Source organism: Camponotus floridanus, unplaced genomic scaffold (assembly GCF_003227725.1).
Source record: "Camponotus floridanus strain SB8 unplaced genomic scaffold, Cflo_v7.5 scaffold41, whole genome shotgun sequence".
NCBI lineage: Eukaryota > Metazoa > Arthropoda > Insecta > Hymenoptera > Formicidae > Camponotus > Camponotus floridanus.
This window is the reverse complement of record NW_020229559.1, coordinates 755,103-770,823: the sequence shown is the minus strand read 5'-3', so window position 1 is coordinate 770,823 and position 15,721 is coordinate 755,103. Positions and strand designations below refer to the sequence as shown.

The following is a 15,721-nucleotide window of genomic DNA, read 5'->3' as shown; positions in this document are numbered from 1 at the left end:
TCAAAAGTTTATATATTTAAAGTTTTTATATTTAATTCTCAAACTATTTGTCGATTTAATTAAAAGTTGAAGATAAAAGTAACGTGGGAAAGAATGTAGTTGACAAAAAAGTGGAAAAAAGAGAACACATAGTTAAAGTGATCTATATAAAATCATATGCATTCAAAAATGCGAAGAAAAAACGCGCGGTACACTTTGTATCTCACAAATCATAGTGTGACGGCGAAAAAAAATTGATGACTTGAGGCTTAATGGTTCTACAACATCAACAGAATTAATCAAAGGGAGACAGAAAACAGAAAATTATGCTACCTAATATATTATAATTTAAAGATTTTAAAAAATATTTATAAGATTTTAAATATAAAATTATATTTTTTCTATCCACATACAAATGCATATATTACAATATATTTTTTATAGATTCTTAAATAAATTTATTATTGATTTTTGTATATCGCAAAAAAATTGAGCGGAAAAAACATCCTTTCGCAAATTTTTTAGTAAGCATGGATATTTTTAGTGAACATGGATTTATAAATTCTTAGGATATTATCTCATAAGAATTTTTTAAATAATTCTTTTTTAACATACTCACAACTGAATAAAACAAACTAATCTTTCTGCGAGTATGCACATGCGCGGCGAGATCAAATGTCAAACACATGGGATCTCGCAACGAGAATGCGCCGATGCATCTCCATAAAACGAGCACGAGGCTCGTGAGTCCGTCAAAGCTTTGTTAAACTACACCGAACGCCCCACCGTTAACGTATCAGTATGTTTGGCGTCTAAACCACGAGGCACCGCAAGATCGGTACCGGCCATCCATCAAGCTCTATTCCCGCTCTGTACGGGATGACCACCTGTATCTCGCTAAACAAGATTTACTCCGCTATAGATCATCCCGCGTGATCGAGTGGCCCGTCCGTGTGCTCGACGAAAGAAACAATTAGTCGTCGGATGATGATGGGCCGGCGTGTAACCCAAGGAAAGAAATGGATCACGTAGGGTATCGCGATGGTCTTGCCGGCTTAACACCACTTTTCGAGCTTCGACGCCGATTTATATATATAAATCTTAGGGAACTGCAGTTGAAAGTACCTACTGCAATCTGATCGATCAATTTGGATAAATCTTTACCATAAACGGTTCTCGCACATTACCCTTTAAGAATTTGAAAGAAGAAATAATCAATAATTTTGATGTGAGACAGTATTCGTTTTACGCTTTAAAGAAAAAAATACTCGAAAAAGTTGGATAAATTTTTAGTGGTCTGTAAAAGTTTTATGATGTATCTAAACTTTAATATGTATATTGATATGACAGTGTATTGCATATCGCAATAACGTGAAACTATAATTTTATTAACTTTTTAAATATATTTCATGTTTACATTAAAAGTACGAAAAATATGTATTTATATTAAAATATTTTTTACATGTATATACATATATAAAATATAAAATTAATATTTTATTTAATAATATGTATTTTTTGTATAACTTTAACATATATATATATATATATATATATATATATATATATATATATATGTATTTGTTTGCATCTCATCTTCTAAAAATATGTAGATTTGTAATTGTATTTACTTGCACCGTCGTTCTCTGGTTTATATAGAATTAATATCAATAGCCTTACTATCAAGTGTCAACTCTGCCAATGTACATAATCAATTTATTACATACCAATCAATTTATTACATACCGTCATAAATTTTCACCAAAGTAGCGTTAAATCTTCTCTCAAAATCCCTGCATAACTTCATCAATTTCGGGAACTTTGTTGCTCAAACAAATCGCGATCTTAACGCTATTTAAACATTTATATAAATCATATTCGAATTGAAATTATTCTATATTCTATTCCTCGATTCGAAATATACACCAAAATGTTGCGCGTTTAAAATAGTGGAGCCGAGCATAACACTTTTCTAAACTTCAAATATAAATGTCAAGGCCTAGAAACGACAAGGAATCGATCACCAACCGAATTGCAGAGTCACCGCGCTCTCATAATTCAAAACTCTAGACGACTCCAGTCATCCGAAGTCATGTGCCCAAAGTAGGACCCTACGCTCGACTCCCGCTGATAATTTATGAGGTGCAACCCCAAAGCTAGCTGTTCAATTTTTGAACGAACGTGTGGTCATGTGTAATATCGAGAAGATTATATCGTGTCCGTCCATGCGAAAATTACTGACTAAGAAAATATCAATCCTTAAATAATACATCTTGCACACATGAAGAAAAAAACGGATCATGTTCTTCCATTCGGTATAGTCGATAAAAAAATTATTTAGCGCTTTGTATCTCTGTATACAATACAATAATTGTGATAATTGTGATAATTATAATAATATAATAATATAATAATATAATGAGTTCAAATTCCTTATACTCGATTATAATGAATGCTTCTTTGGAATGCTTAAGCATGCATAATATAAATAAGACAAAAGAGGACTCATGAAAACGAAGTTTTTACTTCTGCATCTTAGGAATTTTTTTAAAACAATGATTATTACCTAACCGTGCGCGCATATAACGTAATATAGCCAAAGGCAATGCGTTTTTATTATATCCGACCATATTTCCCTATCCATAGACCGAAAGTAAATAAAATACTACACCGGAGTATTTTTCTCAGGCATCAAAGCCTTACTCTTAGCTTTAATATCACCCACTCCTTTTTCTTTATATTTTAATAATAAAGAACTATGAAATAATGACACATAAACAATATTATTATACTAAAGAGAAATTATCTTCAGGATAAAGCTTGAAAATATTCAATTATTAAGAAAATGACAATTTATTGTTAGCGATTAAAATCATGATCTTTTAAATTAATTTAATTTTAAAAATTAATAGATTTAAGTTTTAATGAAGTTAATAAAATTAATAGTTATTATATATTTTCTACCAAAACTATTAAATGCTAAGTTATTAATATGCTTTCTATTTTTTTGTCAATATTAGCTTTACTGTTGCATAGTCAATAACATTATTTCATATTTCTTCTGAAATTATTCTCTTTAATTCTACTTTAATAATCAGTTGAAATTAGCGCTTAATCGACGCAGACTGCAGAATATGTTTGATTGTTTGATTGTTGCATTCTTAGTTAATAAGTAATTATTGTCTCATAACTCTTTCCGCATGATGTCAACCTCGCGCAATGCATTCTTAAGGCGTACCGCAATTTTTTAACTTTAAAGCATCTAAGCGCAACGTGAAGAAGGCAGAGGAAGATGGATGAAAATGAAGTTCTTTTCTCTGAACTTATAGCCACAAGAAATGGTTCTAAAGCACCGTTACACGACACAGCATGACACACACCGCGAGAGAAAGACAATACTTCTTTATTATGCGTGTCCATATGTTTTTAAGCTTGAGATAAGAATAACTATATCTCCGCTTTTTCCTTATCTATAATTTTAATATTAAATAATACGACCTAAATTTCAAGAAATTAAATAAATTGGCAATTTTATGTAACGTACAAAATATGCAAAAAATATTTCAACTGCTGCAAAATATTTTTTGAAATGAATATTTAATGAATAAATTCAGTTTGACGTTGATATGATATTCAAAGTATGCAATATATATATATACGCAAATGCTGAATAAATATTATTCACATAAAGAAAGAAAATTTCTAATATTTAATTATTATTTAATATATAAAAAAATATATCTACAGAAAGATTATTACAAATTTATAGTGATTTTTAAAATAAAATCAGTCATAGATAAGGAAAGAAGAAATATTGGAGAAAATGAATGTGTCCGTCCACTGAAAGAAATTAGTCGAGTTAACGTGGCCCGCTCGAATCTACGAAATTGAAAGATGATTTATGGATTGACTTAATGTCTTTCTTCGAAAACTGTTAGAGATAGTTTTCGGAAATCGAATTCAAAGTACAATCTCGAGAAATAGCTATAAAATATTTATTTCAACAAATGAAACTTTAATATATTGTGTAATATAATATTCATAAGAAATATCAAATTTCTCTTTTCATGATAATGTAACATTTCATCAGTTTTAGGTAAGTAAATTTATTCTTTTTCAATCGATTATATAATTTGCCTTTATAAAAATATCAATTATTTCAAGTTAATCTTTTTACGTTTCAACCTTTCTATTAAAAATACTCGAATATCTAAAGCAACTTGAATATTAAAATTTTTTATGTTAATGTTTTTCGCTCGTGAAATAAAGAGCTTTTGTATTCTTTGAAGCCCTTTAAAATGTAACAGAAAAGAATATTCGATGCCCAGCAGCTGTATAAAAAAATTGTCGCGGTGCAATATTGCAATCAAAAATACGCAGAAAATACCTACGTATTCACACATTGATAAAAATATGAAAAATTATGATTTGAACAAAAGGATTAAGTTTTATTCAATAATAATAATATTTTAATAGCGCAATAATTTTAAATAAAACAGCTACAATATCGCAAGTTTTAACGGATATGTTTGTATATGCTAATGATTGTTACTAACGATTTTCTGAGCTAACTATAAAAAACGTTATTTTATATCTTTATTATTCCATTCCAGAAATCTCTATAATGTACACATTCGATAAGTTATGTGAATATTTCGATAATTTATATGAGAGATGAGGAGTGCAAATACACACACACACACAAACATACGTACATACAGATCCAACAAAGGTTGCAGCGAAGAGTATGAAGCATGAATGTCGCGCGAAATGAACGGATGTTAAACTCCATAATATTTTCACATATAGATATTATCGTGAATTATTTATGTCCTATCCTATTTTGTCTTATTAATATCTCTTTGTATTTATAACATGTTAGAAAAGTATTAATGTTTCTTGACAAGAAATGAAAATGAAAGTATTAATGTCTTTTGACAAGAAATGAAAACGAATAATGTTCTACAGATTTGAAGATGGCATTCTGTATTATTTTTATTGTATTATATGACAAGATTTTGATATAATATTATCACATATATATATATATATATATATATATATATATATATATTGTATATATTTAACGAAAGACTAATATTTTCTCTCAATCTTTCACCTTTTTTCTCTTTGTCTATCTATCTGTTTGTTTATCTGTAATGAAATCTAAATAATTTTAATTTTAACATTACATTTTTTTATAAATATATTATTATAATTATAATTTTAAAATACATCATAAATACATGTAAAATATGAATAACATATGTATATCAAAATGAAATCTTCTCTTAAAGCTTTTTTATATGAACTTGTTTTTTGTTTTTAAAGCTAATATATTTTGTTTTTATAGAGCTAAATATATGTTGCCTGTCATTTTAATAACAACAATATTATTATTAAAAATATATATATCTTAATCTTCTGTAGAGTATCATTCTCTTTGAAAATTGAATGAATTTATTTGATATAGCGTCATTCACAATTAAGGAAAACAATTTTTATTTCTATATTTCCTTTTTACATTCAAAATTGAACGTGATTAATCAATGCGAATCTTTAATCTAATTTTTTTCTTATCTATATTTTATTTCCGGATTACTGTCAAATTATATCTCAAATTGTCGGGAATGATTTTGTCCATCGAAATTGCTGGCATTGCCGTCACGAACATCGTCTTGATTCGGTTCACAACAACAGATTCTACTCCCACGAGTGTCACACAAAGATCGAAAGGAACATACTTGAGCGAATGTCATCAGGACGAATACTGGTAATAACGAAGACTTCTTCGTCGAGTAAGTAGATCGTCCCCTTCGGATCAATATAATCAATATCTACGTGACCATGGGACGTCTCTTAAGGATCTCTATCGCTCTAAAAAGAACGAAACTCTTCAAGATTCGAAGCTTTAAAGTTATATTATTGTAAAAGAGAAAACTTTGTTTCAGTCAGAGATAAAATCCATTCTTTTTAAATTTTTCATAAAACTAACAGTATATACATGTCTTTATGATTATTGCTATTGCACATTTCATATATTTTTTAATTAATCATTAAATTACTAAATTATAAAAAAATAAAAAAATTTTAAAATATTAACAATATATATCGATTATGTAAAATAATTCACCTGTTTAGATATTGAAAATATTAAAAATTATAATAAAAGAAAAAAAGAAAAACTTATTAAAATATAAAATTATTTGTCACATAATGTATTAACCAAGTAATTTAAATCGATGATCTAATATTCGCTTTCTTTTAATTTTAATAAAGCATGTATTTTCACGATAACAAGTATAATCAATCTATATCGCTTTTTTTATTTTTTACTCACTGTATATCCATTTTTACCCTGATTCGTTATATTTAGAATATAAATCGTTACAATGAGAGGGATATTCTATTGATTGAATATTATATGTAAGTGCCCGAATCGGTCCCATTGCTATTCGCGGAAGTAGAGGACCACTCGGCCGCTCCATATATGAAGGAATCCGAATTGGGAGGCTATTGAGTGTGGCTGAGTGGACGAATGTAATGTACAGCCCACACATGCCTTTCACAAGTGCCTATAGCAGAAGGGTCGTTCACGAATACCCAACCCTTTATCGTTATTGCACGTTCAGGGTGGTGCACGGGAATCTCTTGTAGGTGGCACATTTGCCGCGTGTTTCCCGATCGTTCATCATTTTTAGTGGTCGTCCCTAGGTCGGTGAAGTATTAAATTATATTTCATCGATGTGATTAACGGCCTTGAAATGTATTATTAAAGCGTAGGACCCAGCAGGACATGGAATCCTTGCTGGACAAGACGCGACCACCACTCCTCTTTTACTAATGCTTGTTCACGAGATATTTCTTTCGAATCGCAATACCTCCTACCTTTCGATAACATGGTAAATGGGTGATAAAATGTCTCGCATATTGAAGATGAATGAAAATATTGTCTATATCTTTAAATAGATCATTTCTCTAACAATAAAATAAATACTTATATGTAATAAACCACATATGTGTGTAGGTAAATCACATATAAGTTACATATTTTAGTTACGTATATATGCATTCCTATATTAAAGAATCTCTCTGAGATACTTTATAATAATAATATGATAAGATTTATTTATTTCAACAATTTTAAATAAATCAAATAATTTCTTTGTTAAAAATTTAAATAGTAATTGTGTTATTAATATAAATTATTAAATAGAATTGAACAAATTCTAGTTCTATATATAAATAATTTCGATAGAACGTAAATTACATTAATCCAAAAAAGAATGGTCTCAAAATAGTTTTTTTTTAATTGCTTTCAAAATATATAAATGCCTTTGAAATGTATAAATAAAAATATTTCAAATTTACTTTTGTGATTTATAATAATTAACCAACAGCGACAAGTGGTTTTTAAATGCATGGTCTCGTTAAAAACAAAAAAATAGATAAATATTTTACAAAAATATAATTATTGTGTACAGGAAGAAAATTTAATTACTTCATAGTATTTATAGTATTGCAGATGATTTATAATAATATGTAACACAAATTCTAAATATAAGGAAATATATTTTCTTTTTAGAAACATCTCGAGAATAATACAAATTAAATTTATTAATACAGAACTTAGTATTTTCAAATTTATTAATATTTAAAGATACATAATATGTAAGATTTTTAATCAATAAAAATTATAAAATAATTTTACAGTTACATGATAAAATTTAATTAAATTTAATTAAAGCCCCATTTATTCGATTGAAAACTTTGTTTGATGTAACATAAAGAAGTATAAAAAACAAAAAAAAAATACATTGAAAATCCATCTCTCGCGGATAATGCATTTCTCAATTTGAAAATATTTCAAAAAACATGTAAAAATTAAGTTTCAGAAACAAAAATTTGATAAATATATAAAATAATATATAATAAATACATTATTTTATATAAATATATACATGAAATTAATTTTTGAAATTTTATATATATTATTTTTATCGTAATCTTATATTCGACAGAATAAATTTCCTAATTCTTAAATAAAAAATTGACGTTATTTCTATTATTCGACAAAATCTATTTTCCCGTTTAATTAATATAATCATTAATATTTAATTAATGTAATCATTTAATTTGTATACTTTAGGAGAAAACTACGTTTTGCTCAAAATCACTATTCTATGTTTATGTAGAAAAAAAAATCAATAAAATTAATATAAAATGATATCCGTACAAATAACAAATATCCGTACAATTTATAAATAAGTTAAATATTTCAATAATATCAATAAATTAAATCATATTTCCGTCTAAAAGAGAATATTTCAAAATATTTAAAATTTGTTTAGCAACATATATTTCTTATAACAGGTAAATGTTATTTTTCAAAAGTGACACGTATAAAGATACTTGAAATCACATATAAAATTGTATATACGTTTACAAATAATTGTTCATATCATGTACAAATTGAAAGCCGAAATTATATGTGAAGAGCAAATGTTTGAAAATAAAATTAAAAACAATATCAATATGAAGTTGAATGCTATCTGGTCAACTAAAAATTATTAGCAATTATTTGCATTGTTTTTTAATATATTAACTATACATATAAACAAGATAAAACGTAAAAAGACAAACAAAATATATGTAAAATTAAACCCGATAAAATAAATTATCAATTATTTTATTATATGCAATTTTATTTTTCAAAACTTTGATCCATTTCTCCTGAGCTTATAATTTTATATGTTTTTGTGTTATCCAACACCAGCAATGAACAAATAAACGTGATGTTAATGGTTCGAGAGAGAACGCGATATTTCTGGACATTCCGATGACATTCAACTTTCTGTAATTTCATCTGGAAAGCTCCAGCTATGCAGCCTGCGACTGACAACTTGTATAGAATTGTACTTACAGGAAATGCAGTGTACGTGTGACTTGAACTCCAACGATTCATCCTGCTACCGCTCGATGGAATAGGCGAAAATTTGCGTTTCGTGGAATTTCAAGTACAAGAATAGATGTCCACTGAGCGAACGATCCCGTAGTTATTGTTGGCACAAGGTCATGGAATTTCAATGGAAAACGATTTGTATCTCGTTACGAGCTCATCGTTTATTTTTATCTGGATGGCGTTTCTCGATGAATCGTTAATACTGAAAAATCAAATAAAACAATTATATCCTGTTTATTTTTACGAAGATGTAATGTTAAGATAATTAAGAATGTATACTACTTATATGATATTATATTTATTAATTCAATATCTTATACATAAATATCATATTAATTGTATGAATTTATTATTTTTATATTTTGTGAATTTTTTAAGCATAATTTTGTAAAATATTTTGTAACTGCATATTATGTAACTGCAATAAATTTATTTAAAATAGAATTTTCTATGATAAAAAAAGTGTATTGCAGACTTTACCCAAGAAAAATTGTATAATTTGTTCTATGATTTCACAATTTTATGTCAAAAGATATTGAAATACATTATTTTAGATACAATATACTGTATATTTTTGTACTGGTATTTCTTACTTAGAGATGATATACATTATAAATATATGATACTATTTTTTCGATTCTTTAAATCGATATCATATTTAATAATATATATTATATTATAAACATAATAATATATTTATTATATTGGAATAATTATTATATTAATAATAATTATATTTTATTTATAATAATATATTTTATTATATTATAAATATAATAAAATAAGCAATATAATTATATTGCTATAGTAATAAGATATAAAACCAATTATATAATTTCTATCAAAATAAATCATATATTATTTCTATAATATTTATATAATATAATTATATAATTATATACATTTAAAGACAATACGAGCCTGATAATGTGACATTAGAATTATTTAATATTTGTAAATATAATATATGTAAATGGACTGCAAAAAATATATTTGAACACAAAGCTACTTTGAAGAGATTCACGAGATCAGAAGACTTATGCTTGCGACGTTAAAGTACAAAACGGATGAGGCAAGTTTTGATCGTGTGCAGACCAATTATACATTCGCATATATATCTAGTGTGCGCACAGTAACGCTAATTATACTGTTTCTCTCCACCAACGTATGTCCAACCAGTAATTTATAACTCAGAAACAGGTTATAAAAGGAATCGTTACTAATGACATCGTAAAACCAATACAGATGTCATATATTTAATGTACATTATCCCCCCCACTTGAAAATGTCATCGTACTCCAATTTAAATCAAACCCCTCCGGGTATCAAGCTCGGAGAAGAAATAGTGCCGGATGAGAATCGACAAATAAAAAGATGAGTTACGCCGCGCTACGTATCCCAAATCGGATATCGTTAAAACGTTGATTAACGGACGCTTTGTCCCCAGGACACAAGACTCTCAGGTTTACAGTTTTTTTTGCGCTCAATATAAAGCCTTTTATTCATCAAAGAGACGAATACATAAGTAATTTGATTTATAAGTAGATATACGAGAAAATCATGTCTATATAAATAAAATAATTTACTTTATAGAAAGCAAAATAAAAGCTTTAAAATATGTATTATCTCTTGCATTGCTTTTTAAATCATTGTAATTTATATAATGTGTATTATTAAATTAAATATTAACATTAATACAAGCGATAAATATTTGCATTGCGTTTTTTTAGATGCGAGAAAAACTTTCGTATAATAAATATTTCGAAATCCATCTGTCTACCTCTACAAATAATTACCTTGATATAAGTAAAAACCCGCAGCGTGAAAAATTGCATGAAAATCGAGCGGAATACTCTCGTTTTATTCGGATAGTATTATCATTGCTGTGTGTATTTCCACCGATTTCCGTTTGCTTCGTCGCTGTTTGAACGAGCGAAAAATTCGATTTTATCGTAAGTCAAATATTCGGAAAGCTCGGAATATCCATTCGGCCGCGCACATTTATTTCCCCAAATGTTCCCATTGAAATTCACCCCACGCGAATCACCCTCGCGCCGAAAATTAAGAGCAGAAAAGGTTTCCGTTGTTGCGGAAGAAGTTTCGCCGCAGAATTCCGCGCAAAACCGCGACGCAGAATTATGGGACAGATAGACGCCGGGATACAGGGATCGATTAATGGAAGCCGGCCGTCAATGCGGTTTGGCGAAAAGTAACCGAAACTGCGACCAATCCTCAGAGCGTGATGCGAGAATGGTTTCCGGTTCAAATGGAATTTCGAGCGTTTAACTGACAGCTGAGGAATTTGCGCTATTGATGGTGTTTTAGCAAATAATCTTTGTCGCTTGCTAAGCGTGACATTTTTATCGAAATGGGTAAAAAATGTGTAAGAAATTCAAACCATGTAGCTAAGAAATTAAGTCAAGAGAAGTGAAAAATAAAAAATATATGTATAATGAATAATAATATAATAACATGTATAATAATATGTATAACAAATTTTATATTAATAACAATTTAATTAATAAAAATATATGTACCTTTGCCAGTAGTGATGATTCAAAGACATATCGCACGCAATTACGAGAACGCACATAATGCCAATTTATCTTTTAATTTATCCCCACTATTGATCGCACTATTAATTCTCTAGGGTCTTATTGTATTTAATTAAAGGTGTGCTCCACTTGACGCTGCTTTGAAGCTGCAAGGTCCTTCGCTCTGATTGGTCCAACGTTGCGAAGTGAAAATAGCGTCAAATGGAGTGCACTCTGGATCAATGGTTTGCTAGACCACTAAATACAGAAATTTGAATAGAGAGGAAAGTTTGTAACGAGAAAATGATCGCGCGTAATATTGACAGTAGTGGTTAATAAACAGTTCCACGTGTCTAGAAGAAAAATAATCACGTGCTATTTAGATAGGCATTTTAAAAGTGTATATATCTTATTCTAAATTAAAATTATTAAGCTCTGAATAATAATATTTTCTGTAATCAATATGCTTCAAGATTATCTCTTAAAACATCACACAAAAGATTTGGAAGAAATATTAAATGCTACACAAGATCATGTGTTCTATTCAATACAAGTAAAGTAAGTTGATTTGTTTTTACTCTTGAATTTACTAGGTTAACAAAAATATATGTATAAATCAAAATTATCATATTTTAAACTTTACATATAAGATAAATAAAAAGATTAATAAGTTTTGTGATAAATCCTCTCTTTTCTCTTTTTTTCAATAATGTTTTTATCATATAATCTTGCATAATGTTTTAGTTTTGTATCGTTATTTGAAGCTGATGTGGAGAATGCACAGAAAATCTTACGCAATCCTAGACATTATTTACCATTGTGCGATGAAGCAGCGGTAAAAGCTCAGGAACAATTATGTAAAACAGATCAAACAGTAAAGACCAGAGTATGAATTTTTAATTTTTCTACTAATTACTTGTATATGAATTGTGCATTATTTAATAAAAACAGGAATTATTTTTTAATATTTATATTCTATATTCTAATATTTATATTATTAATCTCTTGTTTTATTATAATATATTAAAATAGGTTCATGTTAGAATTGCTGCAGTACCAATAAAAATCGACACAGGCCAAATTGGTCAACTAGTTTCAACCTCTGGAATAGTGGTTCGCATGTCTCAACCTACAATTATGAAGATAAAAAAACGTTTTATCTGTAAAAAGTGTGAACATATCAGTATAGTTAAGGTATATAAATATCATATAAATATCATATATAAATATTATATTCAGCATAAATATAAAATACAGCTAGAACATAAAAATGAATTGTAATTTGAAGCTTACACTCATTTTTTCTCTAATATGCATATAAATATATATAAATTATATTTCTAATATTTTCTTATAGTTAGAGTGGGAAAGGCAATTGTTTAGAAATATCAAATGTTGTGAAGCATGTAATTCGCCAAATATAACAACTTTAACATCTTTAGAACAAGATGATTGTTCAGATTACCAAGAAATAAAAATTCAGGTACAAAAAGCTTTATATTGTTATTACCATTACATATATTATATTTCCCATATTAATAATATTTATATATGTATACAGGACAAATGTAAAATAGATACGAGAAGCTGTTATTCAGTGGGTCTACAAGTAATTCTGTTAGATGATTTGACCGACAAATGTAGACCTGGTGATAATGTAGACATCAGGTTAGTAGCTTATATTTGATTGTGAAAAATAGCAAATGAAATATTACCATTTTTAAAATGTAATGTTAAATCTAATCCTAAAATTATATGTTTATGAAAATATTTTTAGTGGAGTAGTTATTCGAAAATGGAGTACATTAAAAGTTGGCCATCGCGCAGAAGCCACAACATTTTTAATGGCCAACAACATCTCGATACGCAGAAAAATCTCAGAAGCAACGTTTTCTACTGCTGAAATAAAAGATACTTTTACAGCATATTGGGAACATTATAAAGATAATGCATTAATTGGTAGAGACAATATTCTTGCCTCTATTTGTCCTCAGGTATATTTAATATTTTTATATATTACGAAATATAATATAAAATGTATAACATAGATATAATTAGATATAATTTCCTATTGTCCTTTATTATTTACAGCTATATGGAATGTATATTGCAAAATTAGCATTGGCTGTTATTTTGTGTGGTGGAGTAGCAAAAACCAATGAAACGGGAACACGTATAAGAGGTGAACCACATCTCCTTTTGGTTGGAGATCCTGGAACTGGTAAATCACAATTGCTTCATATTGCGTCTCGATTAATTACACGATCTGTCTTTACAACTGGTATTGGTACTACTGCTGCTGGACTTACAGCAGGTGCTGTCAGAGTTAGTATATCAAATAATTTATATCTATTTATCTTATTCTTCAATTTAAATAATTATTTAGTAAATAATCTACCATGAAAGATGTATTGTAGGATTCGGATGGTTGGCACTTAGAAGCTGGAGCTTTGGTCCTTGCAGATGGAGGTGTATGTTGCGTGGACGAGTTCACGACAATGAGTTCACATGATAGAACCTCTGTGCATGAAGCAATGGAACAACAAACCATCTCCATAGCTAAAGCCGGCATGCTGACCACTTTAAACAGCCGTTGCTCTGTCATTGCAGCGATTAATCCAGATGGTGGATGTTTTACTGGTGAAGAATGGAAAACCTGTTTAGGAAATCCTCTTTTATCGCGTTTCGATTTGATCCTCCTTCTGAAAGATACTAGAAATCCCGAATGGGACAGAATGACATCGAGTCATATTTTGAAAGCTGCTTGTGAAGATGAAGAAAATAACTCGTAATATCTGTATTTCATAACATCAATATAATCAACATTAACATCAATATAATTTGTAGCAACAAAATATTTGTAAAATACTACTTTACAGATATTCTGAAACATATATGGGTCCTTTGAACTTAACAGGTTTGTGGATGGAAGAGACTCTCTGTGAATATTTCGCGCACGTACGTACATGGAAACCAGTGTTAACCGAAGAGGCAAAAAAAATACTTAGTGCAACTTATCTTTATCACAGATCAGATCCACATAGAAGGCCTGAAAGAACAACAGTACGACTTTTAGATAGCCTTATCAGGTATAATAAGAAATTAATCAATGCAATTAGTTACACCAGAATTCTTTCTTGCATGCTATTATTCTAAATCAAATTTGCACGCGCGCGTGCAACACAATTATTAACGATGATTTATAAGTTGATAACATTAGTGAACTTTTTTAATTATTTCAGATTAGCAGAGGGCCATGCAAAACTTATGTATCGAACTAAAGTAGAAATTATTGATGCTATAACTGCAGCAGAATTGATTGGAACCACCATGTTAAATTCTGATGTTGGTTGTCCATTTCCTACAGATCCAATTGCAACATATTATTCCAAAGGTATGCATATCAAACAAAATTACATAAATACATATCATATTTAAAAATTTTTTCAACATAATACTACAGTTTTAATATTTTCTTATAGCAAAAGACTTACTTAAAAGACTTGAATTACAAGAATTAGAATCATGTATATAAATATCAATTGCTAATGAAATATTTTTATAACAAATATCTATTAATCTTTTAAAACAAATACAAGAAGTTTTTATTCAATGGGTCTACAAATAGTTCTGTTAAATGAGCTGATCGACATAAGTAGATCTTGTGATAGATTTTATAAAAATATGCACATACTGTGATTTTACATAGAAATCTACATTTAATATTTTTAATAATTATTTGTAAACGATTAGTTTTAAGATTTTCAATTGTATTTATATAATATTTATTACTATTCTAATACGTGAAGAAATACAAATAAACATAAGTATATTTCCAACAAATAACAGCATTTTTTAGTACTTTGATTAGAAAAATCATATAAAATCATATCCCTATAACAATTATAAATTGTTTTTTTGACACATTTGTATAAGCTAAAATACAATATAAATATTCATAAACTTCATAATATTATGAATATATATTTACAAATATATATTAATATATTTATAATATATATTCATAAACTTCTTTCTGTTACATAATCTGCAGAAAGCAAAAATTTAATTTAAAAAAAACAATTAGAATAAAAAATTTAAATTATATATAAATTTTATATATATAAAGGAATGTATACAGGATTTTATAAGGTTTACAAAAAGACTGCATATCAACAATCATAAGTAAATTAGCATTTATATTAATATTTAACAAATTTGAATGAAATTATGTTCCATACTCAAA

At 27.9% G+C, this 15,721-nt stretch overlaps 1 protein-coding gene across 1 annotated transcript; it reads left to right on the top strand.

The window, feature by feature from the left end:
* Positions 1 to 11,908: 11,908 nt before the first annotated feature.
* LOC105258849 (DNA helicase MCM9) lies at positions 11,909 to 15,227 on the top strand. Its single transcript, XM_025411651.1, has 11 exons — positions 11,909 to 12,033; positions 12,220 to 12,361; positions 12,508 to 12,669; positions 12,833 to 12,958; positions 13,037 to 13,143; positions 13,253 to 13,469; positions 13,567 to 13,800; positions 13,893 to 14,263; positions 14,355 to 14,564; positions 14,718 to 14,869; positions 14,958 to 15,227. Exons 1-11 carry the CDS (start codon positions 11,939 to 11,941, stop codon positions 15,008 to 15,010), a joined length of 1,869 nt encoding a protein of 622 aa, XP_025267436.1. The 5' UTR covers positions 11,909 to 11,938; the 3' UTR covers positions 15,011 to 15,227.
* The last annotated feature ends 494 nt before the right edge of the window (positions 15,228 to 15,721 follow it).

Excerpts from the sequence above, each read along its gene's own strand:
- LOC105258849 (XM_025411651.1), top strand. The coding sequence starts at position 11,939 with ATGCTTCAAGATTATCTCTTAAAACATCACACAAAAGATTTGGAAGAA. Across the intron at positions 13,144-13,252 it reads GGTGATAATGTAGACATCAG|TGGAGTAGTTATTCGAAAAT; the intron begins GTTAGTAGCTTA and ends AAATATTTTTAG. Across the intron at positions 13,470-13,566 it reads TTGCCTCTATTTGTCCTCAG|CTATATGGAATGTATATTGC; the intron begins GTATATTTAATA and ends TATTATTTACAG.